At 34.6% G+C, this 18486-nt stretch overlaps 2 protein-coding genes across 2 annotated transcripts in view; both read left to right on the forward strand.

The window, feature by feature from the left end:
* The first annotated feature begins 966 nt into the window (after positions 1-966).
* On the forward strand, positions 967-7552 carry LOC133186736 (uncharacterized). The gene is made up of 7 exons (XM_061322020.1): positions 967-1107; positions 2037-2283; positions 4316-4432; positions 4580-5219; positions 5450-5615; positions 5711-6105; positions 6484-7552. Exons 1-7 carry the CDS (start codon positions 1046-1048, stop codon positions 7095-7097), a joined length of 2241 nt encoding a protein of 746 aa, XP_061178004.1. The 5' UTR covers positions 967-1045; the 3' UTR covers positions 7098-7552.
* Positions 7553-9079: 1527 nt separating this feature from the next.
* The window catches only part of LOC133186484 (VWFA and cache domain-containing protein 1-like), a 30140-nt gene continuing 20733 nt past the window's right edge, over positions 9080-18486 (forward strand). The window contains exons 1-5 of the mRNA XM_061321722.1: positions 9080-9193; positions 12111-12173; positions 13454-13561; positions 17289-17500; positions 17614-17758. Of these exons, the coding sequence (XP_061177706.1) occupies positions 9080-9193; positions 12111-12173; positions 13454-13561; positions 17289-17500; positions 17614-17758 (642 nt within the window). The remainder of the gene's footprint in view (positions 9194-12110; positions 12174-13453; positions 13562-17288; positions 17501-17613; positions 17759-18486) is intronic.

Raw genomic sequence — 18486 nt, forward strand, 5'->3', positions numbered from 1 at the left:
ATCGTGGTCAATGTTTTAAAATGACTCACCTCTTTTTGATTTTCTTAATTATCTCTCCATGAGAGATGAGCTGACTATTTAAACCATTTGGAATACTATTTAGACATAAACGCTTTGTGGACAAGTTTGTTTAAAATTGCTAAACGGTTCTTGAGAAGATTAATTGATTGATTTTGTTTTTACGGTTTTATGTCCCTTAAAAGATTATTTCAATCATATGAAACTCACCATATATTGGTGAAGGGCTTCAAATTTAGACGTTTACTCGGCACTCAGTGCCATTGAGCAGTGAGGGATCTTAAGTGTGCCAACGCCTTACACGGGTCTGCAGTTTTTAAGGCCTCGTCCAAAAGACCTGAAACTTTCACTCCAAATAACAGAGCTCTTGGCAAATGAACTGTTACTACATATTTTATGTCGACCTATTATTGTCGCAGCCGTGACTTGAAAAAAAATGTAAAAACACCATTTTACAGACATGCAGTACACCACCTCTATTCAATCAGAAAAGCTCACTTGAACTTTGGCTATAGGCAGTTTAAAGGTCTTTAAAAGTAATATCCTTGCAAGTACATGCAGATTATTTTATCAAAAGGATTAACTCCAGAAAGGGTGTTATGTTTAACTATTTAAGGTCGAAATTAATGAAGAACTTCCTTGTTATACAGAATCTTTTCCTGCTGTTAAACTTTCCATTGCATTACTGAAGATTTTATACAATAATCTGTGTCAAAAGATCTACAAATTGTTTGAAACACATCGTTGGTCTTGCTTAAAACGGATAATCACACACACACAAAAATGGAAAGCCTGGTTTTGAATATCTAAAAATTATTTTATATAAGGAGAAAAAGTCTACAGGTGATTAAACAGATGCGTAAGCAGACATTATAAAAAAATACCAGAAATCGACGAACTAAGGCCTAAGTGTTTATGATCACCTACAGAACAATGAGGAATTAAACATATATCAGGACCTTAACATAGGTGTAGTAAAATATTTATCAGGACCCGGCCGTCAAAGGCTTGTGATCTTCAGAAGAGAATGGGGGAATCTGCATCGTGTAAAATTGACCTTACGTCCCCAGAGACGTCTAGTCAAGAAAGGTAAATATAGGACTTAGTCTTATTTTATTTTTGATACTCCTTCATCATCATCCTCATCATCTTCATCAAAATAATCATCTGATTAATGAGGTAAGAGATGCCACCTTTGGAATCCAGGTGAGAATTTAATTATATTAATTTACAGTATTCTATAAATTATCGATCTTAAGGATCATAACCCCCCTGTTCACTCATATCAAATTTTGCTTGAACACTTATGATTTTCTAAAAGAAGAAATGAATTAAATATTTATTAGTAAAGTGCGAACAATTTTAGCTTTTATTTGAAGGGCAAACTTGGACAAAAAAAGACATTTACTGACAAATTATAAAGGAATAATATACGTTTATCCTATTAAGAGTAATCCTTCTTTTCTGAACCCCAAGAAATGGCTATAAAAATGACACTGTTTTTCAACAAAATATTCTTTACTATGAATTATTAATACAATTTAGATTTCTTTCATTATTTCATTTCGATAAAACTCAAAATATGTTTTCGTAGGATGTTATTAATTCCTTGAGTAGTTGCCTTTTTCTAGGATATTAAACCTTACATATGGTTAAATATTACATAAATGTGCTTACTTAAGGACACATGCAAACAACAAACAATTACGTTTAAAACAAAAATCATAAAAATAACAACTAATTATTTGTTTATATTAGTAAAATATATGATAAAAAAATACATGGATTTATAAGGCTCATGACAAAAAGGAAGAAAGCTGAACGTCATAGAAAGTACAAAATGTATACAATTTCTTACTATGTTAGAAATTTGATATGTGCTTCATTGGGTGCATAACATTACCGCTATATTTTCAAAATGGCCATTGCCGTTACAAAATAGTACACCGCTTTATTTATTGTATATGTATACACTAGTTAGAATATGCATGAAACATCGGAGATAATTACTCTTTCAGATCATCCATCGAGAGAGTATCAGCTATAGATGCCAGTCTTCTGATTGTTCTCGGGTTTGGTGGATTTTCTATTGTCGTGGCCCTCGTCCATAACGCAATTCATCGCTATGTCTTCCGGGACCAGCACAGCCTGGATACTGTGTTTGATGCCGGGGGAAAAGTCACCACCAGTTTGACCGCGGTCACAGTGGCCTCCCAAGTCCTCTGGCCGGTGGACCTTATTCAAACATCCGTCATAGCTTTAAAGGTTCAAGATTATTGATATAATTGCGATCATAAACCTACCTTTTTGCTTGCAATATAGCTTTTCACTTTTAATATATATTCTTGGACTTTTACCTACATGCTAGAACATGTACATTCATTACCCTTCATTCATTTGTCGACTCGATATATCTCAGTAAACTTGAAATTAAAGGCACCACAGAGCCTAACACACCTGTTTCATATGTGGATGTTTTACCGACTATAGATGATAAGAACCAACTAACAACTAAATTGTTTGACAAACAAGATGACTTCAGCTTTTCCATCGTCAACGTTCCTTATTTATTTAGAAACCATGGTGAAAACATTATTTAGAATCATCTGAGTATGGTGTTTACGTCTCCGACCTTATTCGATACTAAAGAGCAAGCTATGAGAAGGATCAATTTTTTAAATCGAGACAGACTTCTGAAAGATAAATTGATGTTACAGGGATTTCAATAACCTCTTTTAAAGTCATTTCGAAAATTCTATGGTTGTTATATAATGACCTTGTTGACAAACATATCCTATCATTGGTTCGTATTTTGTTTGTTTTGTTTCTTGTTTAACGTCCCTCTTGAGAATTTTTCACTCATATGGAGACGCCACCATTCCACTCATATGGGGACGTCACCACTTGCCGGTGGAGGACTTCATATTAAGATCTATACTCGGCATTCAGGGCCATTTAGCGGTAAGGGATCTTTCTCGTGCCAGCACCTACTGCGACACAGGACCTCAGTTTATACGGTCTCATCCGAAGACCCGGTCTCCACGTCCCGCAGTGGAATTCGAACCCACGACATAAGAATCAACTCCTTACTCTGCAACTCTAGAGCAAACGCTCTGACCACTACGCCACCCTGGCTACGGCTCGTTTTTCGGCTAACGTGTTTCATACCAATTGTTAGGCCTTTTTAAAACTTAATTTGACTACGGAATGCTCCGTCTACCTGATCAATTCATAGGGCTCACGGCGGGTGTGACTGGTCAACAGGGGACACTTACTCCTACTACGCACCTGATCCCACCTCTGGAATTTCCTGGGGTCTGTGTTTTATGCCCTGTTCACATATTAGTATTATTTGTAGATTTCTGAGATCGATCACTGTTAGTTATCTTCACCTTTTTCATCTTTTTATCTGTTGAATAGATTTAATTTTCATTCAGTTATTACATCGATACCATTACTAGTATTACTGATTACTAGAAATACGAGATCCGCTCACATATTTCGCTATACAAGACATATTTAATTTATGTGAGCGGATCAAACGAACTTTTTTCAATCAGCATGATTCGATACATCCCACTTAACACACCACATAGTTTGACAATTTTTGCAAATTCTACCGTCCATATAATGACCATGTTTGCAAATGCAACCTATCATAGGGTCTTATTCTTATTGACATGCAATTGTAAGACCATTGTCTTTTTCTCATTCTGTCTACGAATAACTCCCTAATTACCTTATTAATACAGAAGTTAAACGCGGATGAGACAGGTCAACATGGGATGCTTACTCCTTCTAGGCACCTGATCCTACCTCTGGTGTTTCCAAGGGTCAGTGTTTTTGCCTTATTCACAATTCGTATCGTTAACAGAATTTAGAGGTCGATCACTTTTCGTTACCATCTTTTTATTTGGAAATTTTAGTGTATTTTATTTGGCAAAAGAAAGACATCAAATTACTTGAATAACATGATGAACCCTATAATCCTTTTATTCCGATTTCTACACAATTTGGACTTTATATATGCCCGTACTTACTTTACTGAAACAAAATACAGTTTATTTACTTGTGCCTCCTCAGTAATTTTGCCAGTATATACTTTAATTTAGAGAAACTGAGCCTATTTGCGGTTGTGTCCCCTCAAAAACATGTGATGATCTTTTTCGCCAAAAATTTTTGTTAGGTTGTGCAGCCAAAACTGAAATTTTATTCCTATGGACCCGATTCATCACATCCTCTTTCAGTCTAATATATCCTCATGCAGTGGTCATCTCACTGATGATTTTTTTTCTAGTCTGGGATCGGATCTATTCTGTACTTCGTTATCGGCTTGTCCTTGGTGATGGTCGTATTCCCAATAATAACCATTCATTTCAAAACTAAAGCTCCAGGGGCGAAGACTTACCCTCAGGTATACTTTTGATTGATGTTATACGATGTATTTGTTATTTATTTCATCGTTTCTTTAAAAAGTTCACAACACATTAATGTAAATACTTATGTGGTTTAAAACAAACCACTCTGTGTAATAAGAATTTAGTCTTTAATTTTTCAACAGATTGTGTATGCTCGGTACGGTAAATCAGCTCATCTTGTATACTGCTGCATCGCTCTTTTGACAAACGCAGTTACATTGACGGCCATGATTTTGACTGGAACTTATACGCTAGAGGGCATTGTTCCGGAAATGTCATCAGAATTGACTGTACTTCTTTTGGTTTTTCTGTTTGGTTCTTACTGTTTCATTGGTGGACTGGGAGCCGCGTTCTACATCTCCTATTTTAATACCTGCATTATGTTTGTAGCTCTTGTGATATTCACATCCATGTTTATTTTTCCAAACAGCAACGCCAACCTTCATAATTCTACTGACATTAGAACAATGTATGAATTTGTGAAATGTGTCAAGGGACCTTCTAATAACGCCAAAGAGTCATTATTGACTTTTCGATCGTTTTCTGGTGCAGTATATGGCATTGTCGTCTTTTTCATGGTGTTGGCTTTAAATTGTTGTGATCAAGCCATGTGGCAAAGTAGAATAGCTACAAAACCACAACAAGGTGTAACTGGATTTTTCATAGCGTGTTTTCTGTATTTAGGGATACCCACCTCCCTATCACTGCCATCTTTTCTTTCGTATGTTTCAATGAGTTACCAGAATGGATCATATCTGCTCTCGACTCTGGACACTAACAATGGTATTCAACTACTTGCATGGCTATTTTATGCGGTTAGAGTAAATAATTTGAGGATATATCTTAAAATCTCTGTTTTGACAGTTATGAATATGTTTAACTTAAAAGTATATTGTGCATGTTGAAAATTATGTACATGGAAAGATACACTATTTACTATCTGGTTGGCGTTAAATTAAAAAGTGTACATGTATATATATACAAAAAACCTAGGGCTATGAAATATGTTTCAGGATTTCTGACACCAATGGTGATGGAGGACACACTAGGACGTCCAGGAGAATATCTACTGATAATGATTGTGTTCATGGCCTTAATGGCGACAGGATCAGGTGAAATTATGGCAATTTCATCCATCCTGGTATATGACATATATAAAGTTTACGTATGTCCATTCAGGTACATATTTAAGCTCGGTATACAAGATAAATGTAGAGCATGGCTTGCTTACACAGCGATTAAAAGGTTTAATATGTATTTTTTTTCTTTCCCAGAGAGACATGCGTTCCTTCGTCTTGTCCTCTCTGTGGAAATCTGAAGTATGCCAAAGAAGGTGTGACTTGTTGTAGCTGTATACCTGCCTCTGATTGCCAGAATTGTCAAGATGATGTGAACCTTAGTAGGTCAAATCCTCCCCTTTTTAAACTCAAGTATCAATGTCCCGTTCATGGAGAATACAGGCATTATGAGGATATGCTGAAGGACTACAAAGGCTGGTGTATAATTTGGATTTCACTTTCTCTTGTACCTTATGGAATTTTGATGACATCGTTAAAACTAAACGTCAATTGGGTAACTTTCGTAATGGAAACGCTTCTGACTCCATTTATATCCCCTCTGATATTGACGTTTACATGGAGTAAATGTACATCAAAAGGAGTAATTTCAGGTAAGCTTTGGGAATAATGGATATTTCATTGGATATTTAATTGGCAGATATTTTTTCACATGCATTGTCCTTCTCTGTCGATTGATTTCAAGAAAATAATGGTTCATGTGGTTGATTGTGTTGATTTCAATAAAATAATAGACAAGTCAACAAACTGCACATACATGTATTTCTTTTTTCAATTTCAATTGATCATTTTTCACAGGTTCTTAAATTACAGAGTATGAATCGTTTTCACATCAAACAGTTATCAGAATTTGAAAAGAAGATAATTGAACATATGTTAAGAGATTTTAGACCATAGATTTAAGTCCAGAATTATATACACGATCTCTAAGAAGAGTTGTAATTTCAATGACTTTTTCGTTACTTTTCTAGGAGTGATATCAGGGTCTCTTGCCTCTGTAGCAGCTCTTCTGGTGGTAGCAGAGACGAGGTACGACGAGGGTCTCAGCGACTTCTTCACTAACACATCGGCAGACTACAGCCTTTTTGGCTCCTGTATTTCTGGGCTTCTGACAAGTACTTTAATAACTATATGTGTTTCCATGGTTACACATTCCATTAAAAGTAGTGCCGACATCGATGAAGAATGGGCAAAACTGTTTTTCATAGATAATCCTCTGAACCCATGGAGAAATTTGTATGAAGATGAACTGAAAAATATCCAGCAAAGTAGAAATCTATGCATTTCTGATATGGAATTCGTATTCCGGAAGTCAAAACGTATAGCCTTTGTAGTCGGAATAATGATAACTGTTTTGTTAGTTGTTGTACTACCAGCTACAATGCTGCAGTATGAGGAGCTGAATGCTGATCAGCTTTATAACTATACCCTTGTGTTCTTCATCATACTTGTGCTAGGGACTATTTATTCAGTATTTGTTCCACCAATAGAAGAAATAATCAAGATTAAAAGATACAGAAATAGAGAACAAAAAGAAACTAAGGAAGAACGAATAGCTCTAAATTCGTATAATGTTCAGCATTAGAGTTATTTCTCCTGCGTTAATTAAAAGATAAATCTTTTAAAGTATGTTCAGTCAGTTTAATTAAATTACAAATGATCAACTCCTATTTTCGCCTCTTGAAGGATCTAGTTGGCAAATTATTAAGCGGAGCTAATCTAATCTTAATTGGATTGATCATATGTTTTTGTTTGGTACTCCAATGACTGTCATATAGCTTCCGCGTCTCTGTCTGCCAGCTATATATGTACAGCTATTTGGATATATATTAGTTTTATTAGAGGATTGTTACCGATACACATTGCAACGAAATTAAAATTTTATTTTTAAAGCACATTGATTTAGAATAACTCTTTAACTAACATAGTTGTCCTATGTGAAGAAATGTTAATATAGACAGTGCATGTATATATATATTAGATAAATACTGTTTATTCATTTATTGAATAAAGGTGGTATTTTATTACAATGTGAAAGAATATCAGTGATATTTTATTTGTAACGTTGTGAAGGAATATCAGAAGTGCTGCAAAACTTGAGATATTCCTTCCCTTTACGAGTGCTATAATATTCAATGTAATTTCCTACACAAAGCTATTTTTTCTAAGAGGTTTTCAATTTTCAGTTAACGAAGGAAAAGGTAAATGAACGATACATCATCAAAAGTCTATCAGAGTTAAACCTGAAAGACAATGCACATCTTTAAGCTCACTTAAAGGAAGGCAAATAAAGAAGAGGATCTAAATTGCTCAAATAAGAAATATTTGCGATTTCGTTTCGTTTCAAACGTCAGCTACAGGTACTTCCATGGTGTGATTCGACTATTCCACTCGGCGAGCAGAGTTTTGACGCTGTTTACGGAGATAAAAGAAAATAAAGACAAGCATGCCATATATGGTTGTGTAGATAAATTATCGTAAAAGACAATGGTAATAACAATTTGCCAGCGTATTTCCTCTGAAAGTGTAAATGAGTGCGATTCGGGGGGGGGGGGGTATTCAATGTAATTCGGAGCTAGATACCTTGTGTTATTATTATACTATGGGTTAAAAAACATTACCGAAACAAGTGCCTGTGGTCAGATATCATGGAAAAAGACACGTTTGTCCTGATCGGTGAAAATGAATTCAGTTTAGTATAAAGACACAGACAAGCAGAAGAACATATTTCAGATAGTTTATATTAGACAAAATGGTGGATGCCATTGTCATTTTTTCAAATATACGATTGATTGATTAAATTATTTCATCTTACTTGTATTTATAATATAATGCTAATTATCTGAATGTTGATTTTTTTTTTAGAAAAATTCAGAAATGTATTTTCAAACCGTTTTAATGAGGACATTGAATATATTTCTCATTGAAATTCTTTAAAACATCAATAAAATGTAGTAGAGACGTTTCCTCTATTGACGGCTTACTACTTCATTGGCATCCGAAAAAAGGTACTATTCGGTAAATACAGAATGTATAATAAAGTGCTTTTGACTGACTGATCGATAGATTGATCGTTCGAGATCGATCGAATGAGAGAGATGTTTATGTTAACGTCTGATTTTGAGGTTATTTAAAAAAAGGTAAATCGTATACTTCTAAATGCGGGAAAAGCTCCTACAGGAACTTACAAGCAAGACACAGTCTGGTAAATTATCCTGAAGTGGTATGCAGACTTAGACCAATACATATATAGATATCCTGACTTCAGGAATAAAAGGACGTGCTGCAAATAACTACTTGTGTAAACCCCTGACGTCCTTATTCCGGTAGTAAAGAGGGAAGTCTTTTTTCCTCTGACTACCAACTTTAGAGAGTCGAATTAAAGTCTTCGTCCATTTTAATATCTAAAGAAACTATGGAAAATCTTATAAACATATAGTTTACTTTATGGCTTTATAAGTAAGAAAGTATTATTTTGAAAGGATCAGAAATTTCATTTTTATTGCAATACTGCAACATTGACAGCCGGTCATGATTCTCTCTTGCATCGTCTTCTGCATTGTTATAATGGATTCAAGCTTGGAGCGGATAGAATCCCAGGAGATCCAACAAATCAACGCATCCGCTCTGGCAGAAGAATTACAGAGACTTGTGGAGACCACGGGCTGGAAGTTCATGCAGGTAAGTGAAGAGCAAAATTTCTGCTTCGTTTCTTATAAAATGCCGAATCCCCTTAAACTTGACGTATTTTAAGTTACCTTTAAAATCGGACGAAGCTTATACTTACCTGTAAAGTATTTTTCCATACATTTACATGAAATTTTGAATATGTTTTCAAATTGAGAAAATCTATATATCTTTGGTATGATATCCAGCTCATTAGTAAAAAGAATTTTTTGTTAATATATACATATATTTGTATTTTAAGCAAAGAGTCACAATGTATCCTTCTTCCTTAACAAATGGAATCTAGACACCGGTGCTATTGTTTAATGAAGTATGCTTTATTGTTTGCTGTTTTATTCCTCCCCTTTCAACAACATTTTAAGAAATAAATGTTTGTTAATGATTCTTTCTGCCTGGTTGTGCTTTTCCTTTACCAATACAAAGTAGCAAATGGAAAATCTTATATGAAATTCTGAAAGAATGTAAATAATTTTACATTAAGAATTTGAAATAATTCAGAAAAAATATCCATGAATTCTACTCATAACTGACAACAAATGAGAGGAGACTGGAGGATATAGAATAAGAATGTAACCCATTTTCTTCATCCGTTTGCTCTTTCAGTACCAAAAACTTCGTAGAACTTTTTGAAAAATTCAATTATTTTTTAATAAAGTTAATAACATCAAAATACACTACTTTTCTACAGTTTATACAACCATTCCTCACGATAAATAGAAAATAGGCTATTTGATATCATAGACAACTGTTTTTTCAATAAAATTTTTCGTAACTTGTGATTGGTCATCAATAAAATTACTCTATTAAAAATTACTCTGATTCTACACACAAGTACTCTGAAATTGACATAAAAAAGATGCTAGAATTCCTCGTTGACAACATTTATATACAGTCTTCAAAGACCAGGTCTTCCAACAAACTGTTGGAATTTCGATCGGCACTAATACTTTTCCTTTATTAGCCTACCTGTTTTTATATTCCTTTGAGCAGAATTTATTCAAAAACTTCTTCACGAGAAAAAAAAAATCCACTTGCTTTGGCATTCAATTTCACATTTAGATATATCGACGACGTTTTATCAATTAACGATAGCTACTTCCATTCATATGTCGACTTGATATATCCCAGTGAACTCGGGATAAAGATAAAGAAAAATACCGCAGCGTATGCCAAATTTGTTTCATGAAATGTATGGAGATAACGAACAGTATTCAGGCTCAAAAGTCTATTAGGTGGGATCAGGTGCCACTGAGGAGTGAGCATCCCCTGCCGACCGGTCAAACCCGCCGTTTACTTTTGGCATGATAGAGTAATAACGGAAAAAATCCGTTAACAATTCAGTGTGTAAATAATGGCCTAACAATTTGTATGAAAACGTCAGTCAGCATTTGACTTTATGATAAATTGTATTTACTGACAAGGTCATGGTATCGACCATAGAACTAACGAAATGACGACTTTAAACGAGACTGCTGATATTCTTGTTTCATCAACTTGTTTCTCAATAACTAACCTCGTTTTAGAAATTGTTCATACGTAGAGCATGCTCTTGCGTATCGAATCAACTGAGAGATATAAACTCCGTATGCAGATGATATAGGTATATTGCTGCATAAGTAAGGGTAGCTGCCAATTGAAAAGTTAAAGTCATCACGTTTATCAAAAAGTTTGGTCGTTAGATTACCCTTCACGTCTTTTTCTAGTAAAATATCCAAATATGAAACAGATGTGTCAGACTCTGTGGTATCTTTTATTTCAAGCTCACTGGGATATATCGTATCGACAAACGAATGGAAATAACAATTTTTAATTGACAATACGTCGCTGATATATCATATTTGGATGTTTTACTGGCTATAGACTATAAGGGCCGACTAACAGCTAAATTGTATGACAAACAAAATGACTTCACTTTTCCATCATCAGCTTTCCTTATTTATAGCTATCACCTGCACATGGTGTTGACTTCTCCCAACGTATTCGATACTCAAAAGCATGCTCTGAGTACGTTCAATTTTTAAAACCGAAGCAGGCTACTGACAGATAAGTTGATTTTACAGGGATTTCAAGGACCCCGTTTAAGGTAGCCGACCCACTTTAGGACCTATTTTTCTAACCTTAGATATTTATTATGTATAACATTTTCTGATATTAATTCAAAGCATTTTAGAGTAGAAAAGAGTTTAGTAAGAGAACTTTTCAAAAATGTAATTACCTAAGCAGTAATTAATCAAAGAATATTGCATTGAGGTCTACGGGGACAAGTCAATTTTTGAAAATAAAAAAAAATGAATACTAAGATTATCTTAAAATGAGAATATTTGAAAGATGAATTTAATCATAAGGAGCAGAAAAACGATTAAAAACTATTTCATGATACCGATATATATTTTAGAATTGAATTTTATTGATAAGAAACAAAGGGGGTTAACTCTTACAGGACATGACAATGTCATAAATTAGGGCACATTCCGCTCTCACATACTGATATCCATTTAGTTTCATTGAATCTGAGGCTGTTATGGGTCGAATACCTTAAAGTCAGCATTTCGTAAATGATATAGTTGTTAAATGACCTTGTTAGCAAATACAACCTAACTTGGGTCATATTTTGGCTGGAGTGTTTCATACCAATTGTTAAGCCTTTGTTTTTATACTAAATTTGACCACGGAGTGTTCCCTCTATCTGTTCAAAACAATGGGCTCACGACGGGTGTGACCGATCAATAGGGGATGATTACCCCGCATCGGGACCTGATCCCAACCTTTGCAATTTCTGGGGGTCCGTTTTTTATGCCCTGTTCACAGATTTATATTGTTTATAGATTTTGTTGAGATCGATTATTTTTCTTATTTTCACCTTTTTCATCTTGAGATTTTTTTTTGAAGTATTGTTTAATATAAATTTTAGGAAAAATATAACGAGCTAAGTTACAACGAGGAAAAAGTGGATGGACAAACCGTGACAAACCAGGTGAGAGAGCTTAATAAAAGATATCCTGGAAAATAAATAAATCCAAAAGTATTTTGCTTTCAAAGTGTAAGAAAGTAGTTGGAAGTCGAATAGATGTACCCAATATTTACGTCACCTTTGTTTCTATTGAAAAACCTATTGCCGTTATCAATCGATAAACAATAAAATAAATATTATCGTTTAACTAACAGCATGACAATTGGCTTGTTGGGGCGTGCTAAAATTTTGTGTGCTGGTTATCATTTTACTCATCAATTGGATGTTCTATTCCAATAAAATCAATACTAATTTGCATATGAAACTCAGAATACAACAATATACCCTGATAATACTGGCCAATCACATTGAATTTTCTTTACCAGTACAGCATTTGTAGTCAGCAGCAACACGTGGTCAAAGCCCGTTATATGTCTTCAAAAAAGCATGTTGTGATTTGACCGGATGGAGTTTTAAATACTTATAAGAACATTTAAAGAATGCAATAAGTAAGACTACTCTGTACTGTTGTACTATATAGCTATTGATATCATCATTATAGGAAGTAAAATTTGCTTTGTCTGTCCACATGTAATTGTTGTTTACTGCTTATTAGACTACTAGTGAACAATCATTCAATACGATTTGTCAGTATTATCAGTGGTATTGGATTCTGTGTTTCATATGCAAAATATTATTGATTCCATTGGAATCAAACATCCAATCGATGAGTAAAATGATAATAAGCATGTACAAAATTTTAGCACGCCCCATCAAGCTAATTGTCACGCTGTCAGTAAACAATAACACAAGAAGAACCGGTTTTTTAGCGCCATATGATTGATAGATTTCTTAAAAATATGGCTCTATCATAGATCTACTGACATACGGATCCGGATCAATAAAACAATATTTTACGTTTAATTCTTTCACCCACTTTAATTTATTCTAATAATTTATGCATATACGAATATAAACAATAAAATAAATGTCATTAGTAAGTTAAAACAGGGTTTGAAAAATTATATAACACGCTTACGCGGGTTGTGTAAAGTTACTTTTTCCGCAATTGTGAAACCGTTATCTCCGTATTCACCAAGAAAGCATTTTATTGTTTTAGATTAATTCCTTACATCACTTCGGTATACAAGAATATATATTGTAGATTTATTTATAGTGTAGAATATATATAATAAAACTAGAATATATAGATATGTATATGAGTCTTTGTATAATCTTTGCATAACATATTATTCTATTCATTATAATATACTGATGTTTACATTCTTTCTTATTTAAAACAGATAGCGGAATCAATTGGCAACCGCATTAAAGATATGAACAGTGCTCTTCTGATCTTAAAACGAAGTGTTGATGAAACCTTCACCAGAATGACGTCATCAAACCCTTACGTAAACTGCTGCGCAACTAACAAGAATTATATGTTTGACAAACATTTCAGAGCAAACGTTAGTTTGTATGTTTTGAGTTACTTTAAATCATTCTCTTACAGAAAAGGCAAAAATAACTATTGATTAAAAATATTTAAAGACAGGCGCGGATAAAGGAATTTTTTCCAGGTGGGTGGGTGGGGGATTCTACATCAACTCTATATTAACAAATGTCAGACAGGAATTTTTTCTGACAGGCAATAAAAGATTTAAAAGAAAAAGAAAAGTAAATAACTTGCCCAATCCCAAAAAACCTTTTTTTTTTTGGGGGGGGGGGGTAATGTAGACAACTTTCTTATTGTCATCTCGAGAGAGAGATGACACATTACGTTTGAAACCCGGATATATCCCAGTGTAAGCTGCCAATAAGCTGATGGTCTGGCAAATGACGCGATTTCTAAAAATAGAGATGTAAACAAAACTACTCAAACAATGAGAAATATGTCTAATTATCAAACGAAACAGGCCATCACACACACACACACACACCCCCACATACACACACACCCACACCCACACACACACACACACTCACAAAACTACATAGAAATCATAGACAGTCGAGAGACAGTTTGCTTTGGTAGGGGTTCAAGTCTTCAAAATGCGTATCAAAATGCACTATAAAGGGCATCGAATAGTTCACTCAGCCAAGGCGTGGGTCAAAGAATTTACAGAAAAACGAAATATTTACATAAATACTAACATTAAATGCTAAAATACAACTGGTATGAATTGATGGCGAAAACTTTTCTTTTATGTGTACTTTAGTCATTCAATAATTAACTTGCTGCCACTTTCAAAATAAAACAAATGTTATTCAGCGAATGTATTTCAAGGAAAATTTGTTTTAGAAATTAAGCACAAGTTAAGCAGAGACCTAAATGTCTCTGATTTAAGAAACTACAGGCATTAATTGGAAGAAAGATCATATAGAATCATTGTGAGTATTTTAATTTACGCATGTCAGCACTTTCTTATTTTGCTCTTTAAAAAATCAATGTCAGAAATACAATATTGTTACCCCTGCATAAAAGACGCAATTCCTTTACCAGACTCACATTTTAAGGATTTATCATTAAAGCACCTGCAATCATTTTTATCATTTTCTTGAAGTAATTTTAAATTGCATTGTTGGTTAATGGCAAAAAAGTTATCAAATCATTATCAAACTCCTTTTCTTGAAATTAAGCCAAAATTATTACAATGATTGTTTCCTAGAACACCCTAAAAATCAGGGTTGGTAAATTGGGACTCTTTTACAGATAATTTGTAAATGCTTAATTTTAGCTGGTAACGTTTATATACTTAGTTCTAGAAATCCATGCTTGCGTTATTTCTTTGAATAATCCATATGTTTAAAAGTAGTCTATATGTGTATTGCAAGAAAAGTTACGTTGATGGTATTTCTTTTTCACTTTTCTATACCTTTTTTATGCGCCCATAATCGAAGATTCGGGGGCATATAGTTTTTGCCCTGTCCGTCTGTCTGTCTGCCTGCGGTCTGTCTATCTGTCTGTTTGTCCGCAAAATGGCTTTTATGTTTCACGTGTATTCCTTGTGACAAGACCTTTCTTTGTGTACCATCATATTTGACCTTTTGACGTTGACCTTGGAGTTTGACCCACTTTTGCAAAATTTCATGAGACATTAACCTTGGCCATAGCTTTTGAACAGTTGATACTTGGGCTTTCTAACTTCACATGTGTATTTCTTGTGACAAGACCTTCCTTTGGACACCAACAACTTTGACCTTGACCTTGGAGTTTGACCTATTGTTGAAAAAACTTTAACCTTGGCCATTACTTTTAAACAGTTTGTGCTAGGGCTTTCATATTTCACATGTGTATTTCTTGTGACAAGACCTTCTTTAGGATTTCAACAATTTTGACCCTTTGACCTTGACCTTGGAGATTGACATACTTTAATTTTGAAAAACTTTCACCTTTGCTATAACTTTTGAACAGTTATGCTAGGATTTTCATGCTTCACATGTGCATTCCTTGTGACAAGACCTTCCATTGGACACCAGTAACTTTGACCTTGGAGTTTGACCTACTGTTGAAAAACTTTAACCTTGGCCACAACTTTTAAGCAGTTGGTGCTAGGGCTTTCATACTTCACATATGCATTCCTTGTGAAAAGACATTCCTTAAGATACCAACAACTTTGACCCTTTGACCTTGACCTGGCAGTTTTATCTACTTTTCAAAAACATTAACCTTGGCCATAACTTTTGAACAGTTGGTGTTAGGGCTTTCATACTTCACATATGCATTCCTTGTGACAAGTCCTTACTTTAGATACCAACAATTTTGGCATTGACCTTGACCTTGGAGTTTTACCTACTTTTAAAAAAAATTAACCTTGGTCATAACATTTGAACGTTTGCTTCTAGGCTTTTAGATTTCAGGGTGATGTGTATGACTTGTGACAAGACCTTCCCTTGGGCACCACTTTTCCTTTCCCCTCCCATTTTACTTACTTTGAAAAAACTTTAACCGCCATAAATTTTTCCATGGTTGGTGCTAGATCTTTCATATTTCACAGGTATATTCCTTTCTTTGGGTACGAACATTTTTGATCTCTTGACCTGGAGAAACTTTAACCTTCGCCATAAGCTGCCATACGGAGGCATCAGTGTTTCACAAACACATCTTGTTCTAAGTAGCGTGTACATGTGCTTTTATTATATAAACTGTTAAAAGTTGAATCTGAACAGTAGAAGGTTTTAATGTAAGAGTAACTCATTTTCTCCTCTATATCCCCAGTGGCTCGATGGCCAAATCACTTAGAAGAACTTAGAAGAACAAGATTAACGAAAATCTTTGAAAATAAATTGAGGGCAACACTAATTTAAGTTAAGTTAAAACTTCTCGGCTTTTGTCAGAGTAAGCTGCTGTGAAATAAAGTAACAAGAAACGCTAAGTTTTTACCAATCGTCTTGCATAACAATTGTTTACAAATTTTACGAATACTGCTTAGTGGTTACATTTTCTCAATACATTATACTAAAAAAATATTGAAATGAATAATATTTATTTTCACAAAGGTTAAATATTACAGGCACGTGTCATCAGGATGACTACCCCTTACCAATTTATTTAAACCTTTTACTGTTTCAAATGTTCACTGAAAGGCCGCTTGCCCCCGCCTTTCCCTCCACTTTTTGTTGCAGTATATTCGTATCCTCCCCCAACAAATGTTTTTTTATTGAAAAAGTCAAAAAGTTTAAATCTTCCCTCCCCATTCACGAAATAGGATTTTTGAATATGGACACATGCAGTTTGAGCAGGTAAGTTGTATTTTTTTTTCTCACTACACCACCTCATTCAAAAACAATTCCTCTGCCTGTAATAGCTGAGAAAAAGTGTTACATTCCACTGTTTATTCTGTGACATTACTGATGCCAAAGAGATGACATTCAGGCTTTCTGGAAACACAAACATGTAATTATAGTTAATTTTCATCTTGTGCATGACTCTTCTTACCATTTCAAGAGGGGTCCGTGTTTCCTAGTGGGGGTCCAAGGTAATTTTGGCTACTATTACCTGAATTTAATAACTCTTAAATTCCAGGAGGGAGGGGGTCCGGAGCCCCCTCTTGATCCGCGCATGGAAGTCATGATTATTAGAAAGGTAGATATGCCAATTTATCAACAAAAAAAATCAAAAATATTTCTTCTAAATAGGTTTCAAAGAACGAGGCATGCGTAAGCCACCCAAGCTATGTCAACCCGAGTGATCTGAAATATCCCACTAAGGATGTGTTGGAAAAAATGATGAATAATCATAAATCTATCAGAATAATACAAAACCAGTATCTTGGACTAAATTCTGGGTTGGTCTTTTTCTATCCGGCGACCAAGCTTGTAGGTTGTGAAAGCTACGATCCAAGGTTCAGGTAATCTTGTGCTCCACATATATATACATGTAATATCAATGCCGAATATATACCACTTAAAACTGCTGTCTCTCAACTTTTTATATTGCTGTCTTATCTTGATTATTTTGAAGACCGTATTACGTATCGAGCACCTCTTATAAGCCCAGGGATGTGGTGGTGGTGTTGGATGTTTCAACCTCAATGATGGGATTAAAACTGTATGAAGCCAGACAAGCCGTAATCACTGTTATGGAAACACTGAGTCCAGAGGACAGGGTAGATATTCACTATGTTTAGTTTGCACGAGAGACATATTGGTTTTAATGTTCATCTTAGTAACTCTAGTTTTAATTTTAAAACTATCAAGGCCAGGATCTAAGAGGCAAGTGAGCCTATCTGAATGAAGGTTCTGTCCAGTCTTACATTTTTGTAAAGATCACCTTGAAAGAACACATGTCAAACAAGAATATCAACAGTGTTTCCATTAAAGTCATAAGTTCTATGGTCGATACAATGACCTTGTCAGCAATTACAATCTATCACAAAGTCAAATGCTGACTGACGTTTTTCATACTAATTGTTAGACCATTATTTACACTCTGATTTGTCGACGGATTTTCCCGTTATTTCCCGATCATGACAAGGAGCACACGGCTGGTGTGACCGGTCGACAGGGGATGCTCACTCCTCCATGGCACCTGATCCCACCTCTGATGTTTTAGAGGTCCATGTTTACTCTGCTCCTGATTTGTATTGTTTGAATGGACTTTTGAGCTTCTGTGAGTTATCTCAATATATTTCATGTTACGTAAGGGATTGTAAGCTTTTTGTCAAATAATTTACAAACAGTTCATACAATGTTACTTGAACTTAGACTTGATCTCCCTTGATATTCCCCACATAGAGGATCGGATAATTATTTGTCGCCTCATTCCTGCACAAGAATCCATGGTTTGTGTTAACAACATGATATTGATTTCGTATTAATTCAATGTTTATAATTT

The sequence above is a fragment of the Saccostrea echinata genome, unplaced genomic scaffold, assembly GCF_033153115.1.
Source record: "Saccostrea echinata isolate AGI-Se365-2 ecotype Australia unplaced genomic scaffold, CSIRO_AGI_Sech_v1 ptg000014l, whole genome shotgun sequence".
NCBI lineage: Eukaryota > Metazoa > Mollusca > Bivalvia > Ostreida > Ostreidae > Saccostrea > Saccostrea echinata.

What these genes read in the sequence shown, in the direction of transcription:
- LOC133186736 (XM_061322020.1), top strand. Translation starts at nt 1,046, where the DNA reads ATGGGGGAATCTGCATCGTGTAAAATTGACCTTACGTCCCCAGAGACG. An exon ending in GTTTACGTATGTCCATTCAG is followed by an intron (nt 5,616 to 5,710) that starts GTACATATTTAA and finishes TTTCTTTCCCAG; the next exon opens with AGAGACATGCGTTCCTTCGT. An exon ending in ATCAAAAGGAGTAATTTCAG is followed by an intron (nt 6,106 to 6,483) that starts GTAAGCTTTGGG and finishes TTACTTTTCTAG; the next exon opens with GAGTGATATCAGGGTCTCTT.